The sequence below is a fragment of the Pogona vitticeps genome, chromosome 3 (assembly GCF_051106095.1).
Source record: "Pogona vitticeps strain Pit_001003342236 chromosome 3, PviZW2.1, whole genome shotgun sequence".
In the NCBI taxonomy this organism is placed as follows: domain Eukaryota; kingdom Metazoa; phylum Chordata; class Lepidosauria; order Squamata; family Agamidae; genus Pogona; species Pogona vitticeps.
The window spans coordinates 257,045,783-257,064,352 of NC_135785.1; the positions used below are offsets into that span (position 1 = coordinate 257,045,783).

At 41.6% G+C, this 18,570-nt stretch overlaps 1 protein-coding gene across 32 annotated transcripts in view; it reads left to right on the forward strand.

Moving 5' to 3' along the window:
• Window positions 1–18,570, forward strand: part of DLG2 (discs large MAGUK scaffold protein 2) — a 1,097,443-nt gene that overhangs the window by 859,257 nt on the left and 219,616 nt on the right. For all 32 annotated transcript variants that reach the window (XM_078390148.1, XM_078390151.1, XM_078390152.1 and 29 more), the window contains one exon: window positions 3,508–3,649. In XM_078390148.1, the coding sequence (XP_078246274.1) occupies window positions 3,508–3,649 (142 nt within the window). The remainder of the gene's footprint in view (window positions 1–3,507; window positions 3,650–18,570) is intronic.

Consider the following 18,570-nt stretch of genomic DNA (forward strand, 5'->3'; position numbering starts at 1 on the left):
GGTCTAGCAGGACCAAGGCTTGACCAATATGGCAGCAAAACCCTCGTTGCCAAACTTGCAGGTTATGGCTCTGCTCATCCCTTGCTTTTTATGGTGACCAAGTCAAAATGTAAGTCCTCACTTGTCTTGTATTTGTGCATGAGAAAAAGAAACTGCAGATTTGTTTCCCTTGGCAATGAGTGGGAATATATTTGTGATCAGTCTTAGTAGGAAATGTTTTCTCATTTATAATGATTTTTTTCCAGGTTGCACAAAATAATGAGAACTGTTGCATAGCACATGAATGTCCAAGTCTTAGAAAATGTTTGCATTTGTGATAATATTAGTTCATTGCACTTTTTGCATGTGCAAGGGGATTTGGGGTTTGTGTGCAAAAGAAGGAAGCAAATTCTACAGACCTGTGATGTCTCTTGCTTTGTTGCATGGTTGTCAAAGCCTCAGAAGCATCAGATGAAGAGTCCTGTGCCTTTTTAAACAAGCAGCTTTGTGGGCGTGGGTATGTCATGTACGTGCTTTGCTTCTCCACAGAAAAAGTGTGTGCGTCTTGCACAGAGCCGGTTTCCACTGATTATGGAGACTTTGACAAAAAAGAAAAGGAAAAAAATCCTTCCTTTGCTGCTGCCATGCAGGAGCTGAAAATTTTCTGCTTTGTTGAAAACACCTTGTCAACCTGTCTTGAGACAACCAATAGATGTGAATCTCTACTGTTGAGTGGGGTGTTAAACAGGAGGCAGATTTAGTGAAAGAAAAAGCTGTCAAGGGATCCAGGGAGTGCCCTCCTATATGCAGTATGTTCTGCTTCTTTCCTGTTACTATCTCTAAGATGAATGCATGATAGTGCTGGATAGACAGGAAACTGGTGTCCCTCCCCATTTCCAATGTCTTTTGTAGGCAATTACCAGCATCCATCAAATTGGCTATGCTGGTTATAGCCATGGGTTCCTCTGCCGATGGAACTTTAATTTATTGGTGGGTTTCTGTTTTGGCTTCCTGGATAGCTCAGTGGTTTAGATATTCAGCTGCAGAGCCAAAGGTTGGGAGTTCGATTCCCCACTGTGCCTCTTGCAAAGTAAAGCCAGCCTGTGTGGCCTTGGGCAAAGCTGCACAATTTTTAAATTTTATTTATTTCATTGTCTCCTCACCACATGGCCTGGGGGTGGGGCCTAGGGGTGGGACTTTCTGCTTTAAAAGCGTGTGTCCCAGGACCGCACGCCTAACGGTGTGAGAAATTCTCAAATTCTATCTCTGGCCTTAATATGGTAAATAGGAAAGTCAAATAGATTTGCATAAGCCTGGGAGGCAGGAAAGTTTTAAGACTCAGATCATACTTTTGCACTATTAAAGACCAGGCCGGGTAGGTGGGGCTCGTCAGCCATGGAAGGCAGCCCATCTAGGAGAAGGAAAACTCCGATTTGAAACCTCCACTGCCTTGTGGCTATATCCACTCATGGAAAAGGCTTCAGGAGTTAACCTCGAGGCAAAATCCGGAGCTGGAGTCCCGAAGGCAGCATGTGTCATTCTGCCAACTCCTGCGACATTGCTGGAACCAGTTGTATTGGCTCTTGCCTTTCCATTGGACCATTTCAGCAATGTGGAGAGGGGGATCTGCTGCTTGGGTAACGGCTTATCCTCCATATTACCTTACCTGGGCTTCATGCTCTGGAGAGGACACTCCTTGATTCAGAGCATGTTATCATAGTCTCTCGAGACTGAAGGATGCCTATGCTATGCTAATTTATTTCATTTTATTAGACTTTTACCCTGCTCATCTAGACCAAAGGTCTACTCTGGGTGGCATTACAAATTAAAAAAAAAACAGTTAGACCAATAAACATACACTATAAATCCAAAATTGCAAAAAATTAGAATTTAAGAGGCGGCAGGAGGGTGCTCCCAAAAGAAGGGAATGGGAAACCTCTTCTCTACCTGGAAAACCCTGAAAAAGGTCAACGTGAGTCAGAACTGACTTGATGGCACATAATTTTTTTTTAAATTGAGGTTGGGGTTTGGGCCTTGAGTTAACCATTGGTTTGGGGGGGGGGGTCAAACTGGCAATTGATGAATGAGATTCCCATTTAGCCAAAACGATGGGTAATCAAATAAAAACAGAGTGCCGTATTTTTCCGTGTATAAGATGCCCCCATGCATAGGACACCCCCCACTTCGCTAACCCAAAATTAAAAAAATCTAAGTGGGGCTTAGCAAATGTAGGGTAAAAAGGACCAAAGTGCTGCAAGATTGCTTTGATCCCTGCTTTTTCCCTTTGTGCTAAGCCCCATGTGGCTTAGAAAAAGGAGGGGGAAAGGGATCAAAGCAATTCCACGACTGCACAATCGGTTTGATCCCTTTCCCCCTTATACAGCCACAGGATTGCTTTGATCCTTCCCCTCTCCTTTTGCTAAAAATTGAGGGCCGTCTTATACACGGAAGTAAGCTGAGGAGGAAAAAACAAGTGGAGGGGAAAGCAGGGATCAAAGCGATCCTGCAGCACTTTTATTTGTTTGTTTGTTTGTTTGGTTGGTTGGTTAATTTATATCCCGCCTATCTAGTAAATCATGACCACTCTAAGGCTTAGCAAGTGGAGGGGAAAGCAGGGATCAAAGCCCTGCAGGATCACTTTGATCCCTGCTCTGCCCTCCATTTGTTTTTTCCTCCTCAGCTTACTTCCGTGTATAAGACGGCCCTCAATTTTTAGTTTAAAGATTTTAGACAAAAGTATAGCCTTATACATGGAAAAATACGGTAACCTCTGGCTAGGACTAATGGCATTTGCAGTCTAACCACATCTAGTGGCCCCCTTGTTTCCCATCTGTGTTACGTTGGATGGGAGTGTCTAGCTACTTTGACAACAAGCTCACCAAAAAGCCCTGCCTTGCTAACTTGACAGGCTGAGAGTATTTAATCAAAGGTGCCAGAATTCAGCCTAGACCCATATACATGCAATGCACAGCCTGTGCTAGGGAACTCTGGATCCTTTACTGATGACTGTATACAAATGGGAATACATCAATTATCGCAGGAGTAGTAATTAATTTCTAGTCTACAGAATGTTAAAATTCTACAAGGGATAAAAACATTTCCTGGTCTTGGAACACTTGTACGAGCACATGCAAAGCCCTAACAAGCCCTGAGAATTTTATGTTGTACAATAAAACTGCAGGACTTGACATTTTCATGCTGAACATTTCAGACACAAGAGTAGGTTCCTGCAACTGAAGAGCAGGAAAGTAAATTGCATGCCAATGCAATTATGGTTAAATTAAAATACAGTATAGCAGAAGGATGGAAGGAAAGAAGGGAGGAAGGAAGGAAGAAGGGAAGGCAGGCAGGCAAAAATGCAGGTGTTGCTTTGAAATCTGGCACTTATTTTAAAAAAAGAAAATATAGCATGAAAGAATGATGTTGATTCCATTTGAATGGGCAAAGCACTGCAGGGGAAAACGTTGTATGCTAGACTACTAGAATGCGTAACTGATCAATATTTATGTATGTGTATTTGACTTTCAGCTTATTCCCCACCAATGGAAAACCATATACTGTCTTCAGGCAACAACGGCACTTTAGAATATAAGGCGTCTTTGGCCCCCATTTCACCGGGAAGATATTCGCCTATCCCAAAGCACATGCTAATGGAGGATGACTATAACAGGTCAGATATCTGTCTTTATTTGAGTGCCTTTGGTGGACCATTTGCTTCAGAGAACACAGTTTTGATACCATGCAGAACACCACCCTGAATGCATAGGCAGGGGACCCGAATCTTATAAGAAAGAGGCATCTCTCTACCTGGTTGCCTCTCAATATAAGCAGGGAGGAGACACTCTCACTTTAACTTTGTGGCCAGGGGTGGGTGGGTTATTTTTTACAAATAGATTATTACTAGAATGGCCCACACCCAGTTACAGTACTAGGTGCCCCTTCAATAGCCAGTGATCACTCCTACCCATCACTGGGGCTTCTTCCCCCCACCTGAATCCTTGTTTTTCCCCCCTTCTCTCTGGCCTTGAATACAGCCCCTGCCCCATTACTAGCAAATATTATGATTTTTCCTGCTGCTTACCTGTGTATTGCATTTGGCAGAACATACCAGCTCTAATTTCTGGTTTGTTCTCTCTGAGATGCAGAATCAGTTTCAAGTTGTTTCTGCTCCTCCGGCATTTCCGACCGCTGGGTTGTTGTGCAGATGGTCACATAAGCAGCTGGAACATGTCTGATTGTTATTTTCAACCCTGTGAAGGGACTGACACCCTCCACCCTAGAAGATATATAACAGTTTAATGTTTAATAAGAAAGTGGCTGTTGGATTTTCACATCCTTAGCCACCACCGAAGCTAGCTCTTCCTTCTGTTTTCCTCTCCTACTGGGGGCTGGGCTCACCCTGGCCATTTTGATTTTGGATGCAGCTGTTCTACCCAATGCTGATTTGCTCCATCCAAGCCAGTGTCCACAGTTTTTCAGCCATTAAGTTCTACTCCTTCCTATACTTGTTTTCCCATTTATTTGACCTTGAATGATCAGTTGTAGCAATCTGTACTTTTTGTTTCTCATTCCTCGGTCTCTGCAGAAGCCCAGATTTCCAGACCTATGTTTGCTACTAGACATTTAAGATATATTTTTTTAAATTAGTGGGCAAACACAGACACACACACACACACCGCGGTTTGAGACCACTGTGCCAGAAGAAGCTCTGTATTCTAGGTCCCTTGATGATATTGGCCCTAGTGACCTCTCTCTCTTTTCTCACAGATATGACTTCCCTTGGTAGGTGTGTCTCCCTGGAACAGGGATAACTGCCAGCCAGTTGGGGGGATTCTCATGAGTGCAAGAGATACGATCAATCCCTGAGACCTTATAATTCTTTTTGTTCACTTCTACCTGCTGGAAAGGGAGAAGATCTTATGCCTTCTTTTAGAATTCATTTCGGTGCTCAAGACATGTGATTCATGGGCACCAGCTTGTAAACCTGCTTTAAGTCTAGTGCTGTGTATTCAGTGTGAAACTTTCCATGTTGTTCAATATGCGCAATAAGAAACAATAGACAGCGCAAAGCTGTGTTTGAAGTGGGAGCCGGGAAGCCACTGTTGGTCTCCCCTCTTGCCTGTTCATTATTATTACTTTTATTTTGATTTTTAAATATTGATCTCATGCCTTTGCTTTTCACGGCTTTCTTGATGCTACACAAAATTGCCTTTGCTCGCTTGTGCAGTGAGTTTGTAACTTGTAGATGAGACATAATAAATAATGTGAAGCTTTGACGTTATCTCACCATAGACATTTGGCAAGGAGTAGGGATGGTTTTGAATGAGAGCTGTTTCAATCCTACGCTGCCTTACTTGCAAGAAAGCAAACACAGTGAGACTTTTGGTCCGGGTTGTCAGTGTGCATAAGATTGTGTTGAAATGGTATAAAATGGCGCACCAAGCTAGGGTGGAGTGCCCATAAATTATGTGAACAAAGTTTTGCGGTCAGCATTTTTTGCAGAACTCGCCAATGCCTGCCATGCTGTTACCAGAGAATACTTCATAATAGCTCTAGAGTGCTTCAAAAAATGAAGTTTGTGCCATAGGATCCAATGCAAGAATGAAGCCATTTAACTTTGCTTGACCAGAGCAAAGATCCATTCGACTCAACAAGGTTGTTGTTACCAGTAGAGGCAAATCTTGCAACGGTCAGACACAGTACAAGTTTTTGCTTGCTGTCTCCATTCATAATGTTGTACTTTTCATGACAAGAACAAGGAGGGAAGTCCGTTCCTTTTTGTGTGCAATTTGCACATATAAGGTGTTGTTTCAGCCCGTGGCACACCAGGTTAAAAAAAATTACTTTGATCACAGAGGTATCCTTTTCTTCTGAGGTGAAGGAGAATTGTGGCCAGCCAAACCAGGCAAGACCAAACTGGATGGACAAATGAGATGGCCTGATACAAGCCTGCCTTCTGTGTTCAAGGCTAAGGCCAACCAGTGGAGATGAACAAGCCCAATTTTGTCAATCCACTCCAGGCATTTAATCTGAACTTTAGAGGAGCTCTCCTAGGTGCTAAAATAGCTCTTCCTCAAAATAGCGTCAGCACATTCCTTTAAAGTTGAGACTAGGCCCTGCAGCAGATTCACTGTCTCCACAAAACCAATGTCATTACCCCCTCCTCTAGGGCCAGTCCTACCGTAAGTCAAACTGAGGCTATTACCTCAGGCAGCAGACGCTGAAGGCGGCGGGGCCAACACCATCCTTAATACAATTCTGCCTCATGCCTTCAGCCCTTCCCCTCAGTTGGGTGATGGAGCTGAGTGAGTCCTAATCTATGGACAGCCCGTAGATCAGCCTTTGCCGGATCGTCTCCATGATTCAGTTCACCCCTCCTCTGCTTTCGCTAGTTATTCTCCTGTGTAGATTTTTTTTCCATAAGGGGAAAAAAAACCAATAGCATAAATAGAGAGAAATATGGTCATCACTGCTGCACATTCTCAGAGCTACTTTGCGCCATAACTCTGATAAGGGCTCTGTATGGCAGGCATGTTCCATGCGTGAGCTGACCACAGGTGTGATGTTGGGCCTCCCTTCTGTTAGTTTCCATTAGGAAACTAAAGAGAGAGAATGACACCCTGTATTTTCATGCAGCCACATGTGATTTTTTGCCATTGTCATCCCAGGCATCACTCACAAAAGCTAGAGCAAGGAAGAAAGTGAGGATGAATTTTTAAAACCACTCATTCATTTGCCACATTGCTTCGATTTTGCTTCACAGAGAGCCCTGCCTCCTTGCTTCTCTGTTCTCCTTCATTGTTAATATTTTGCTTCCGTGTTGTAATGTACTTTTTGGGTAACAGCTGAGACTGAAAGATCTTGTGGTATTCTTTTTTAAAAATATATGTTTGTTTTCTGGTTATACTGGGAACTTGAGTATAATCTACTGCGTTTAAAACAAAGCCATCATAAATCAAGGTAGCTAAAATGGCACATATAGGATACAGAATGAAAAGGCAGCTGAAAATGTCTTGACCATAATGTTAGGGATAGGGATGGGTCCTGAAGAAGTCAGTATTACCCAAGAGTTAACCTTTAAATAAACAGAGAATTTTTGCCATGTGGAGGCTGTTGAGTCTGATGGTGCTGAACCAACTTGTGGTTCAAAGCCTGAAGAAGTTATCCAAGATTTTTTTTAATAGGGGTTAGCTTCTTGGATAACTCTTGCAAATCTCTGACTAACACCAGGGACAGATTAATTGCTCCATGACCTTGGAGTTATCGACTTCCATTAGTGTCGATTGTAGCCATATTTTGTTATCTGTATTCTGGAAGCCATTAGGCCCCAAAGGAAGAAAACCATACACCAGTGAGTCATATCCAGCACACGAGGATTCCCAGTCCAGCCCAACCCATAGTACTCACCAAAGTGGGCCCTCTCCTGTGGCCCAAAAGTTGTAACTCTCAGTTTGCTCTTCTCTTGCCTTCCCTGAAAGGACCTTGTCCTCTAGGGCCGATGGAGCTTCTTGGAAAAATCAGTTGTAGCCATATTGTGTTTACCAGTGGCCTTGTCACCTAAATATTGAAGGCTACAGCCAAGTCCATCAAATTCTCCAAAGATATGGGATAGTAATGGAAATCAATGCAATAATAACTGCACCTTGGCTAATAGCCATTGATAGATACTTAAGGGTGAAATTCTGTTCCACCCTTGATTTCTACCTATTTAATTAAGGTCATGGTTCCACACATTCCCATCAACCCTATCAGGCACATTAGACTGAGAAAAAGTAACTTGCACTAGTTCATCCTCTATGATTTGGGGCAGAGAAATGACAGTGGGGGTCCCCCAGCTCTGCTCCATTGCTCTAACCACTACAGATATTAGCTCTCAGTGTCCAACTCCGTCTTGCATTATTAACCAGCCTTGGCCAGAAAGCTTGTTGAGTCATTTCCATATCAACTTTAATGATTCAGAATATTTTCTTGTTACATGTTACATGCTTTCTCTCCTGTAATAACAATTCTTCTTATACTACAATTGCCCAAACCATTTTCTAGCCTTGAAAAATACATTTCACTCCATGTTAAGAGCTGTGTGCATGTTTTTCTGCGGTAAAATATTGCTAAATGCTTCACCTTATAAATGTTTTTTGGAACTGTTTTTTCTTCAAGCCGATATTGTCATAAATTTATTTTATTCAAGTAATAATTCCAATTTAGCGTAGTGTGACTAAAGGACTAAATTTAGAATAAAACTTGAATTTGTTTTTCTAGGAAATATTTTAGAATCTTTATTGGTATTCTTTGTTGGATTTGAAATTGGAAAAGGAAGGTTATAGGCTAGGTCAAGAAAAAGGGAAATGAAGTCCACATGCCATTTTGTAATGCCCTACACTGAATAGATTGAAAATGGTTTTTACCCCCTCTGTACATAATTTAGGCCAGAAAGCCATTTTTAAAACCAGAATTGCTTTTTTAGGCACGTCAGCTTTTAAAATATGTCATCAGTGAAGCCTACTAAGGTCTGGTGACCTTAGAGGTCAGGTAAGGGTTCCAGATCCTTGTGTTGTAAATATAGTGGTGCCTCACATTACGACGTCAGTTCGTTCCAGCGAAATCGCTGTAGACCGAAAACGTCATAATGTGAAATGAAAAAACCCATTGAAACACATTGCAACCCATTTAATGCATTCCAAAGGGCTGTAAACTCACCGTCCAGCAAAGATCCTCCATAGGGCGGCCATTTTCTCTGCCTGTGCAGCGAGGAATCCGTCCCAGAAAACAGCGGGGGGCCATTTTGTTTACCCGGTGGCCATTTTGAAACCGCCGAACAGCTGTTGGAAAATCGTCATTTTGCAAAGAATCGGTTCCCGAAGCAAGGAAACGATCATTGCAAACCGAAATTCCCCCATAGAAAACATTGTTTTGCAATCGCAAAAAGTTCATCATAATGCGGTTTCGTCATTAAACAGGGCAATCATAAAGTGAGGCACCACTGTAAATAAATTTCTCCAGTGATCGCTGTGTTTAGAGGAAAGGACCAGGCAATTAATACCAGTTTAATCCTCTGTTTCGAAATCTGTTCTGCAGCCAGACTTTCAAGGGGGGTTTTGGTATCTGGCTGCAGAGCCAAAGGTTGGGAGTTGAATTCCCCACAGTGCCCCCTTGAAATGGGCAGGACTCAATGGTCCATAGATCCCTTCCATCTCTGCAGTTCTAAGATAATGATAATGAAGGGCTTTTGAGGATAATGCACATTCTTGCTACAACAGTCTAGAGCTTGTCGAGCTGGCAATATTTTGCCTTTCAACCTAGGCTGAATATTTGTAAAATAACTATCAACTTTCGGCACTTTTTTCAAGTCATATTCATAGAATTCAAAGCTATGTCTCCTTGAAAACAGAAAAAGGATTATTCCCTGTGATAGTCAGGGATGCTTGGGAAAATACCGAAAGACTGCTTACTCCATTCTGATCTTTAGGGATGGAATTTTCAGATTTCTTCAACTCCAAACCCTGTATTTCTCAATTCTGTGAATACTACCTGATGGACAGCTAAATGTGATTCACCTGGGAGAGGGGCCTCAGCTGGAAATCTTTGAGGTTTAACTAGGCCTAGCTCCTCTCAACCTTGTTGTTCCCCACTGCTAGCTGGGAGGTCTCTGAACATACTCTGAACAGGAAGCGTGGGCAGAGCTAGGCCTAGCTTGGACAGAGCTAGGCCTAGGTGAGCCTCAAGGCCTTCCCTCTGAGGCCTTTCTCCCAGATGAAACACATTTGGGTTTCTGTTAAATCAAGCATGACTCCCAGAACGAGGAATCAGAAAATCCCTTCTGATCTTCTCCTGATATGTGCAATGCAGAAAGAACAGTCATTACACTTTGAGTTTCACGCTCCGTTTTCATAAGGTCACTCTGAGGCCCAGCAGGCCTGGCCAGTGTCCTGCAGGAACGGAGTATTCATCAGTATTTCTCTGAGTCCTCAACAATATACATGGTTCTGGCTGATATGGAATAGACATATAAAGCCCTAAACGGTTTAGGACCTTGATATCTAGTGGGACACCTTCTCCCACCTAGATCTACCCAAACCACTCGTTCTAGCCAGGAAGGGCGGCTGAGGGGCCTAACGCCGAGGGAGGCCCAAAGAGAAAGAACAAGAAAATGGGCCTTCTCGGCAGTGGCCCCTCGGCTCTGGAACAATCTCCCTTCATAGATCTGTCTGGCTCCCTCACTGGGTGTTTTTAAGAGCCGACTTAAGACCTGACTCTTTAGGCAGGCTTTCCCTCCTGTCATGACTTGATTATTTTTATCTTTTCCCCATCTTGAAGAATATTACTATTGTTGTTCTCTATTTTATTATATCGCTTTTATGCCATTTTCATTGGTAGCTGCCCAGAGTAGACTTGGGGTAAATGGGTGGGATATAAATAAATAAATAAATAAATAAATAAATAAATAAATAAATAAATAAATAAATAAATAAATAAATAAATAAATAAATAAATAAATAAATAAATAAATAAATAAATAAATAAATAAATAAATGGTTCCTCTATAGCCACAGAAAAGGTAGGAAGTATGAAGACCACAGAATTAGCAAGCTATTAAAAAAATAGCTCTGGAAGCTTAATATGGGCAGATGTTGAAGATTTCTGAAAGTGGCCCCTGGAGCCATCTGTTCTGTTGAGAATTAGTATCTGATTACTTGGTTATGCAACTTTTGTGTGCCATCAAGTTATGGTGACATAATAGGCTTATAAAAAGTGGAAGAGTAGAAAAATGTTCTTGGATTGAAAGCCCCAGGGGGTATCTTTTATATCAATAGCAGCAGATTTTCTTGTCTGCTTGGCTAAACAGCATGATGTGATGGAAGGCGCTGTCCCTCTGCAAACAGCCAGGCCCTTTCTTGTTTAAAATATTTGGACTGAATCCTGATTTATTTTTATTTTTTAACTGATCGAACAGCAGTGTCCTGGCAATGCTAGAGGAGTTTTGAAGAGAGGGAGAAAATATAATGAAGTATGGTAAAGCAAAATGGGAGTGAATGGCAATTTCAGTGATGATTAATGAGAATTCTAGTATCACTCCACAGGCATCGTTAATGAGCTTAGGTTCATTCATTCAGTTTCTCAGTGGCAAAGCCATAATGAGGGGACTTGTTCCAACTGCATTTACATGAAACAGATTTTTCTTTCATGCTTCTATTCTTCTTATGTTGTATCTGAGAAGGACGATATCCTGCAGTCTTGTTTCATCACTGCTTCTGTTGTCGCTGTTATTTATTATTTCCCTTCTACCCCACTGTTCTTCCACAAGGGCTTCAAGGCACCTTAGACCACTGGTCTAATAACAGTTGTGTGCCTTCAACATAATTCTGATTTATGGAGGCCATTTTGGAGGTTTTCCAGGTAGAGAATACTCAGAGGTTATGTACTATTCCTTTCTTCTGGGAGTACCCTGGGAGTAGGTAGCTTGCCCAAGGGCACACAAGCTGGTTCTTCACTGTGGAGGCACAATGAGGAACCTCTGGCTCCACAGCCAGATACCCAGTTGTCTGTACATGCCAATGGAGAGCTGCTTGAGTATGGGTGGATGCAGAGTTCATGACCATGATGAAGAATCCATTTTCCTTCAGCCCCTCACTGTCTTCCTGTAACTGTGACGTGCTATCTTTGACAGACTTTGTCACAGATTGTCCATGTCAGGTCTTCTGGCATGCTAATAGTACATGCATTTCTCCAGTTCCCCATTTCCTCTGCTTGCCATCTTCCTATAAAAGCCAGGGTTCTACTGGTTATCTGTTATTGTTGTTTAGTCGTTAAGTTGTGTCCAACTCTTCATGACCCCATGGACCAGACGACGCCAGGCCCTCCTGTCTTCTGCCGCCTCCCGGAGTTTGGTCAAATTAATATTAGTAGCTTCGGTGACACTGTCCAACCATCTCGTCCTCTGACGTCCCCTTCTCCTCTTGCCTTCACACTTTTCCAACAACGGGGTCTTTTCCACCATCAAAAAACCATTAAACAAGTCACGACTTGTATTCTTCACCATGTGCCAGCTGTGTGTTTTGGCATGCGATGTGAAATGCAAGCAATGGCTTTTAACTAGGGGTAATTTGCCACAGTGATTTCTGCCCTTGCACCTAACATTGGTTTAAGTAACCAGTAGGATTCTGGCCAAGACCTGAAAATACAGGCCAAAATTCTGTTGCTTTGTGTCGTAAATTGCACTAGACTAGACCCATTGAATCAGTGGAGATTTTGTAAATCAGCTCCATTAAGTCAAATGCCCTACTCTGCTTGTGATGTATGATAAAATATGTTGCACTAAGAGTAGATCTATTTGAATCAATGGAGCCTATGGAGGAATAGACACACCAAATTGCTTACTTTAGTGTGATTTATATTAAGGAGCAGGATTTTGGCAACAGAAAAGTTCTCCTTGGAACAAGTGAGCTTTTTGTTTCTACTTTGGTATGTTGGCACATTTTTTGAGACATAAGAGGTAACAGGTTGAGAACCAGTGGTTAGAGTTGGTTCATTCTGGCTGTGGAAAGTGTAGCTCTTAGAGGAATTTCATTGCTTCACAGTTATTGCTTTTGTTTTGTTTAAATGGCAATATGTTTTGTGATAGGCTGGTTATTTGGGAAGACATTTTGTTTTTCTTGCTAGCTGGATCGCTCAGCATGTTAGAGATCCAGTTCAGTTCCCCACTGTGCCACCTGTGAGTAGATCCAACCTGTGTGGCCTTGGGCAAGCTACATAGTCCCAGGATGCCCCCAGAAGAAGGGAATAGTAAACCCCTTCTGGAAAACCCTGGAAAAAGTTCACCCAAAGTTGGAATTGATATGATAGTACACAATTATTATTATCTGTTTTCCTCTGCTACCTGTAGATGTTTTCATGGGTTTCTTTTATTGTCTATTTCCATTGTGCAATGTGCGTGTGCAAACACACATGACCTTTGCATGCATATGATTGTGCCTGGGTGTTAGCCACTTTGGTGAGAATTCATATTTGGAAAAGAAATCGATAGTTTGGTTTCCATAGTTCGGCTATGCCAGATTCTATCTGCTTAGTAAAATGTTTTTCAGTTCAAGAAGTGAAGTTTGTTAGAAAAATCTGTTTCTGAGCCACCATTATGCATTTTTCCCAGGCAAAATTAGAAATCCCCAATGCCAATAGGACAGGATAAGAATCACCTTGTATATTTGAAAGAGAAGCAGGGAGAGTACCTTTTTGACAAAGCTTGTGAAGGGAGAAAAGGAGAAAAACGGAAGGAAAACTGAACCAATAAAAGAATCCTAATGAGGTTGGGGAAAAAACAGGAAAAAAAGATATAAAAAGAATTAGAAAGAAAATAAAGAAAAATTAAACCCTGTATCAGTGAGGTTGTATCAACAAATCTAGAAACAGAATTAGCTTTTTTGCTCTCAGTTGTGTAATTACATCAAAATATTTTAATGCTATGTCTATGTCATGGTTAACATGGTGAATCACTCAAGTGGGTAGTATTGTGATAATATGTAAAATCATCTAAATGGTCAAAATTATCTTCTGTGCAATCAGGCGTGAAATATGGCCATCTGGAAAAGGGACAATCAGCAATTTTTTCAATAAAAAAAATAAAAATCTGCTTCTTTAGGTTGCACAACCTGATGGCATTCCTTCCATTCCGCCTATTCATTTAGACTTGCTTTTAATATATCGATATGAAGTTTCTTTATATTTTACTTGCATGAATTTTGTTGGCCTTTGAAAGTTAACAGAAATTCCTGAAATGACATAGATGTTGGTTTAATCTTATGCAAGACATTCACATGTGCTCTCTGAGTTGTTGGACCATAAAACCACTTCAGTCGAAACATTTTTTTTTAAAAAAAAAAAGAATGGTCCAATTTCTGTAAAAATGTGGCTTAAGATGCTCCTCAACCTAAACGTTCATTTTGCATTTGTACTAAAAGCTCACCAGCTGTAAGCCCATTTTGCAAGATGTATTGAATCATGTGAACCTTTTGTCCTAAGGTGTGTTTGAGAACGTAAAATGGAATGTTTGACATTAAAATGAAAAATGTGTATAAATTGAAATAAGGGTGGGTAGGGCTTGCATTTGTTATGTAAATGCCTTCTAAAATGTAACAAATGCTTTGTATTTGCGTTGATCACAATAAAAAGACACAATGAGCAGATTTTTGGTCTTTGAAGTGATTTGGTTGTGGATTAAATATCTTGCATTGATCTAGGGGTGGGGTGGGGAACATTTCTCTATTTTATTGAAATAGTTTTTCATTTGGTTCCCTGCACATCTGGAAATTTATTTTGAAAGCTGGTGCTTCCTATTGTAGTCTTGCCCATTGTCCATCTGCCACGCCTTTATTTTCTCTTTACTTTCTATATTTTAGTCATATGGCATTATTTCTTCCAAAATATTCCTAGTAGACATTCTGTTGTGAGTTTCCTATTTGAATTGATTCCCCTCCATCTAATTGCAGTTAGATGGGGGAAATGAAACCAAAGCATAGGAGTTTCTATAATTGGTATTGGAGCGGGTACTCTCACACTTGGAAGGGAATGTTGTAGTCAAACTATACAAGACAATTAGCTTCTCATTGAGACCAGATTTCCCTTAAGTGCTATAGAGCAGTGGTCTCCAACCTTGGGCCTCCAGATGTTCCTGGACTACAACTCCCAGAAGCCTTCACCACCACCTCTGCTGGCCAGGATTTCTGGGAGTTGAAGTCCAAGAACATCTGGAGGCCCAAGGTTGGGGACCACTGCTATAGAGCAGTGATTATTAACCTTGGGATATTCAGGTGTTTTTGGACTGCAACTCCCAGAAGCCTTCACCACCAGCTGTGCTGTCTGGGGTTTCTGGGAGTTGCAGTTCAAAAACACCTGAGTAACCCAAGGTTAAGAACCACTGCTATAGAGCAACTGTCTCTCTTATCATGACCTTCTCTCACCTTCCCCTTCTGCATATTGCTTGGTGTTGTGTTTGGTTTGATGGAGGTAACTGTGGGCTTCAGTTGCCAGCCTGATTGGACAGGTATAAAAGCTTTGAAATAATCTGCTGTCAGTGTCTAACTGCAGTTTGACCACCTTGTGTAGTTCGACCCCAGACATAACCATTTCCAATTGATACATCATCATAGTGTATGAATAACTACCCTATTTTTCTGTGTATAAGATGCCCCCATGTATAAGACGCCCCCCACTTTTCTAACCCAAAATTAAGAAAGTGGGGCTTAACAAGTGGAGGGGAAAGCAGGGATCAATGCCCTGCAGGATGACTTTGATCCCTGCTTTCCCCTCCACTTGTTTTTGTTCTCTCCTCAGCTTACTTCCATGTATAAGATGACCCTCAATTTTAGTGTAAAAATTTTAGACAAAAGTATAGTCTTATACATGAAAAAATACGGTAATACATAGACCTGTTATCTGAATACATACAGATAATGCTACCCCAGGATAAGATCTCTCTTCTTAGAGGATTTTGATACAGGACTGATATTGCAGGAAGTAGAATTCACACTGGCTGTGGACTGCATCTGGTTGACCTCATAAACATACAGGAATAAGTTTTGCGTTTGGCCTTTCGAACACGCTTTTAGGATGCACATTCACTCCCGAGGCCCATAAAGATCTGGGTCTTCAACCAGAAAGCAGATTTAGCATCTTTTCCAGTGGCTAAGGAGGGTTCCAACTTATCTCAGGTGGGGCAAAAAATGGTGCAAAATGCATGTCTCTATAGGTTGTTTGTAATGCCTTACTCCCTAGAAAAATGAATTTGTCTATGTTCTGAGTCCCTGTATCTCAAATTGGGCAGCTTTCGCTAACAGTTTAGGAAATGGTTCTTGATGTTCCCACAGATATCTTCAACAGAGCCATGAAATCTGTAACCAGTTGTGCAATCTTCCAACTGAAAGGTCTTCCAGAAAGCCACTTGTACATTTGATTCAACACCATGAAAATCACAGGTCATGTTTACATCTGGCAAACATGAATAGGAAAAGGGACTATGGCATGAACCCCTCCTTGCTGTATTTTCTGATGGCACAGTCTTCTCTCTCTCTCTGTTGACAGATGTGTGTCATGCATGAGCTCTGCTCCCATTGTCAATACCATATGGATTAGCCTTGTTGTGTTCCACAAACTGTGAGCTGAGACATAGAGAAACATTAATGATCTCCAACCCTTTTTTTTTTTTTGAGTCTTCATTCTCTCCTTCTTACTCACATGGGAAACTATCATTCAATAATTCCTTGTCTGCAGGAGGTTCAGCTCGAGAAGGGAAAAAGAAAAGAAAAGAAACCCAGAATGATCCATGCATACAGCTGGGGAATTTTGTCCCTCCATAATACTAAATACATGAAGTAGAACTGTTTTTAGTCTTGATTGCATGTAGATACCAGTAGTGCCACAGAAGCCAAGCAAGGGGAGACAGCTTCAGATATAATTCTAGACAGGGATGTGGCCAAGTCTTTGGGTCCAAGTTTAAATCTTTGGTACTGAGTCCCAAGTGGGAGTCCCTTTGAAAAGCAGTTCCCCCCCTGAGAAAGTAATGAGTTGAGTTTGAGTTGTTGTTGGGGGGGAAGAAACCCCAGTTGAAGCCTAAGTCAAGTCACCAATGCAACATAAGTCTGACTTGAGAGCAAGTCCCGCAATTCAAGATCCCATCTCTGGTTTTTGGATGCCCTCTTTTTTTCATAGTCTCTGTTTGATTCCGTTGCCTGGTCTGCAATTCTCTGGAATTTTAGGCTGAAACTTGAGATCAGTGGAGGCTCCCTATAATATTATAGGGCATGTCCTATGACATCACAGATGGGTTATGGCAGGCAAAGTTTGGGAGGGCTAGACCCGCTTATGAGCCATCTGATCTTGGAAACAGGTTAAGAAACTCTGCTTAGTGTCTTGCTCCCAGCAGTACAATGGGCCCTGGTGCATGCACCCACCACCTCCCTTCCTTGTCCTCTCTCCTTGCTCCTAGCTTTCATATATAGTGGTGTTGGGGGATTCCAACATACAAGTAGCCCCCATTGTGCTGAGACAGAGAACCCAGGTGTCAACCAGGAATGCCTTGTGATCTGCCATGGGTACCATTTACAGTGTCTACATTCCCTCTATTTCTGGTTTCCATCCCAGGCAGAACCCCTTCTCCATCAGCATTAATGTCTGTGCTTTACCTTCTCCTGTTCTTTCATCAATTGGCACCTGGACACTGGGCTGCTTTGGGACTTTTCTACGAAGGTTAGAAACTGTGTGCCTTCTTTCTTGCTGGAAACTTAAAGGGCACTTAAATGACCCCCCCACCCCATATGTGCACATACAAAAAAAATCTTGTTTTTGCTCTTGATAGTGAAACCGATGAAAATGCAATGTGCCTGATCATATCCAGACTAGTCACAAGACTAGTCCTCTGCAATTAACACGGCAGATCATGATTACTAGTTCTGTCACAAATTGCATGGTATCACTTCGTGGAAATGGGGGACCGATTTCATGGATGCATCAAATCTGCTTTGGGTTTCATTTTGTACATTGCATGCGCTCTCCAAGGTGCTGAAACCATTTAGCTGAAAAGGTTTAGTGCTTTGTCTAGTTCCTACAATACTCAGACTAAAATCCATCAGAGTGCTCCATCCCTGTGAACTCAGAATTACCAGATTCCACTAATACCACTGGGAATGGATCATCTCGTTTTCTAGACACTCATTGCCAATTAGTTCTCAACAGCTTCCAAAGATGACAGAACATCAAAGCATCTCTATGGATGTATTACGCTCTAAATTCTGTGTCAGGCATGCATTAAAAAGAGCAGAAGCTTGAAATTGCCATCTCTGTCTAAGAGGTTATTAAGGCATTTCATGTTGTGGAGTTGTATTTCCTGTGATAACATTCTGCAATTAAAGGATATGGAGTGTGTGCACTGGATGATATGCAGGAACCATATTGCACTTACTCACAAGAACAAAAAGTCAGGTTTGCCCCACTATTACCATCCTTGAAATCAGAAAGCTGAGAGTATGTTCACTCTGTTTCAAATGTGGTCAATATTCCAAACAATAAGGGACTCTAGTGTGAATCCACAGAACAGCTCTTGGCATATTTTTACATTGACCGCTTAAAAAGCAGACCTTATCCTTTATCACAAGTTAATATAGAAGCTACCGAATTTCCAAAGTGTTTTGCCGTATGATAAGGTGGGCTGGAGTAAACTCACTGAACACATCTTGGCTGTGTGAAATATTTACATCATCCTATAGTCCTGTTTCCCTCCCCCCCCACACACACACACACAAATGCTGAGCTATAGTAAATGTAGAAATATCTCAGAGAAGATGCAGGGTGGAACTCTCCTCTCTAAGGAGGCAGTCCTAATCTATGGATACGTTTGGGGTTTTTAATCATAATTCAGAATTTTGGGTTTTTTTTATTACACTTTTTTAAACAAGAGAAATAGGTTTTGTGAATATTTCAAGATCTGGATTCAAAATACTTTCCTACTATATATTTAAGTCATAGGTATAGTCTCAATATGTGTTCTAGCATTCACAAGACCAGACGGGCACTGCTAGGAAGCCGAACAAGCATTGACTTTGTTAAATC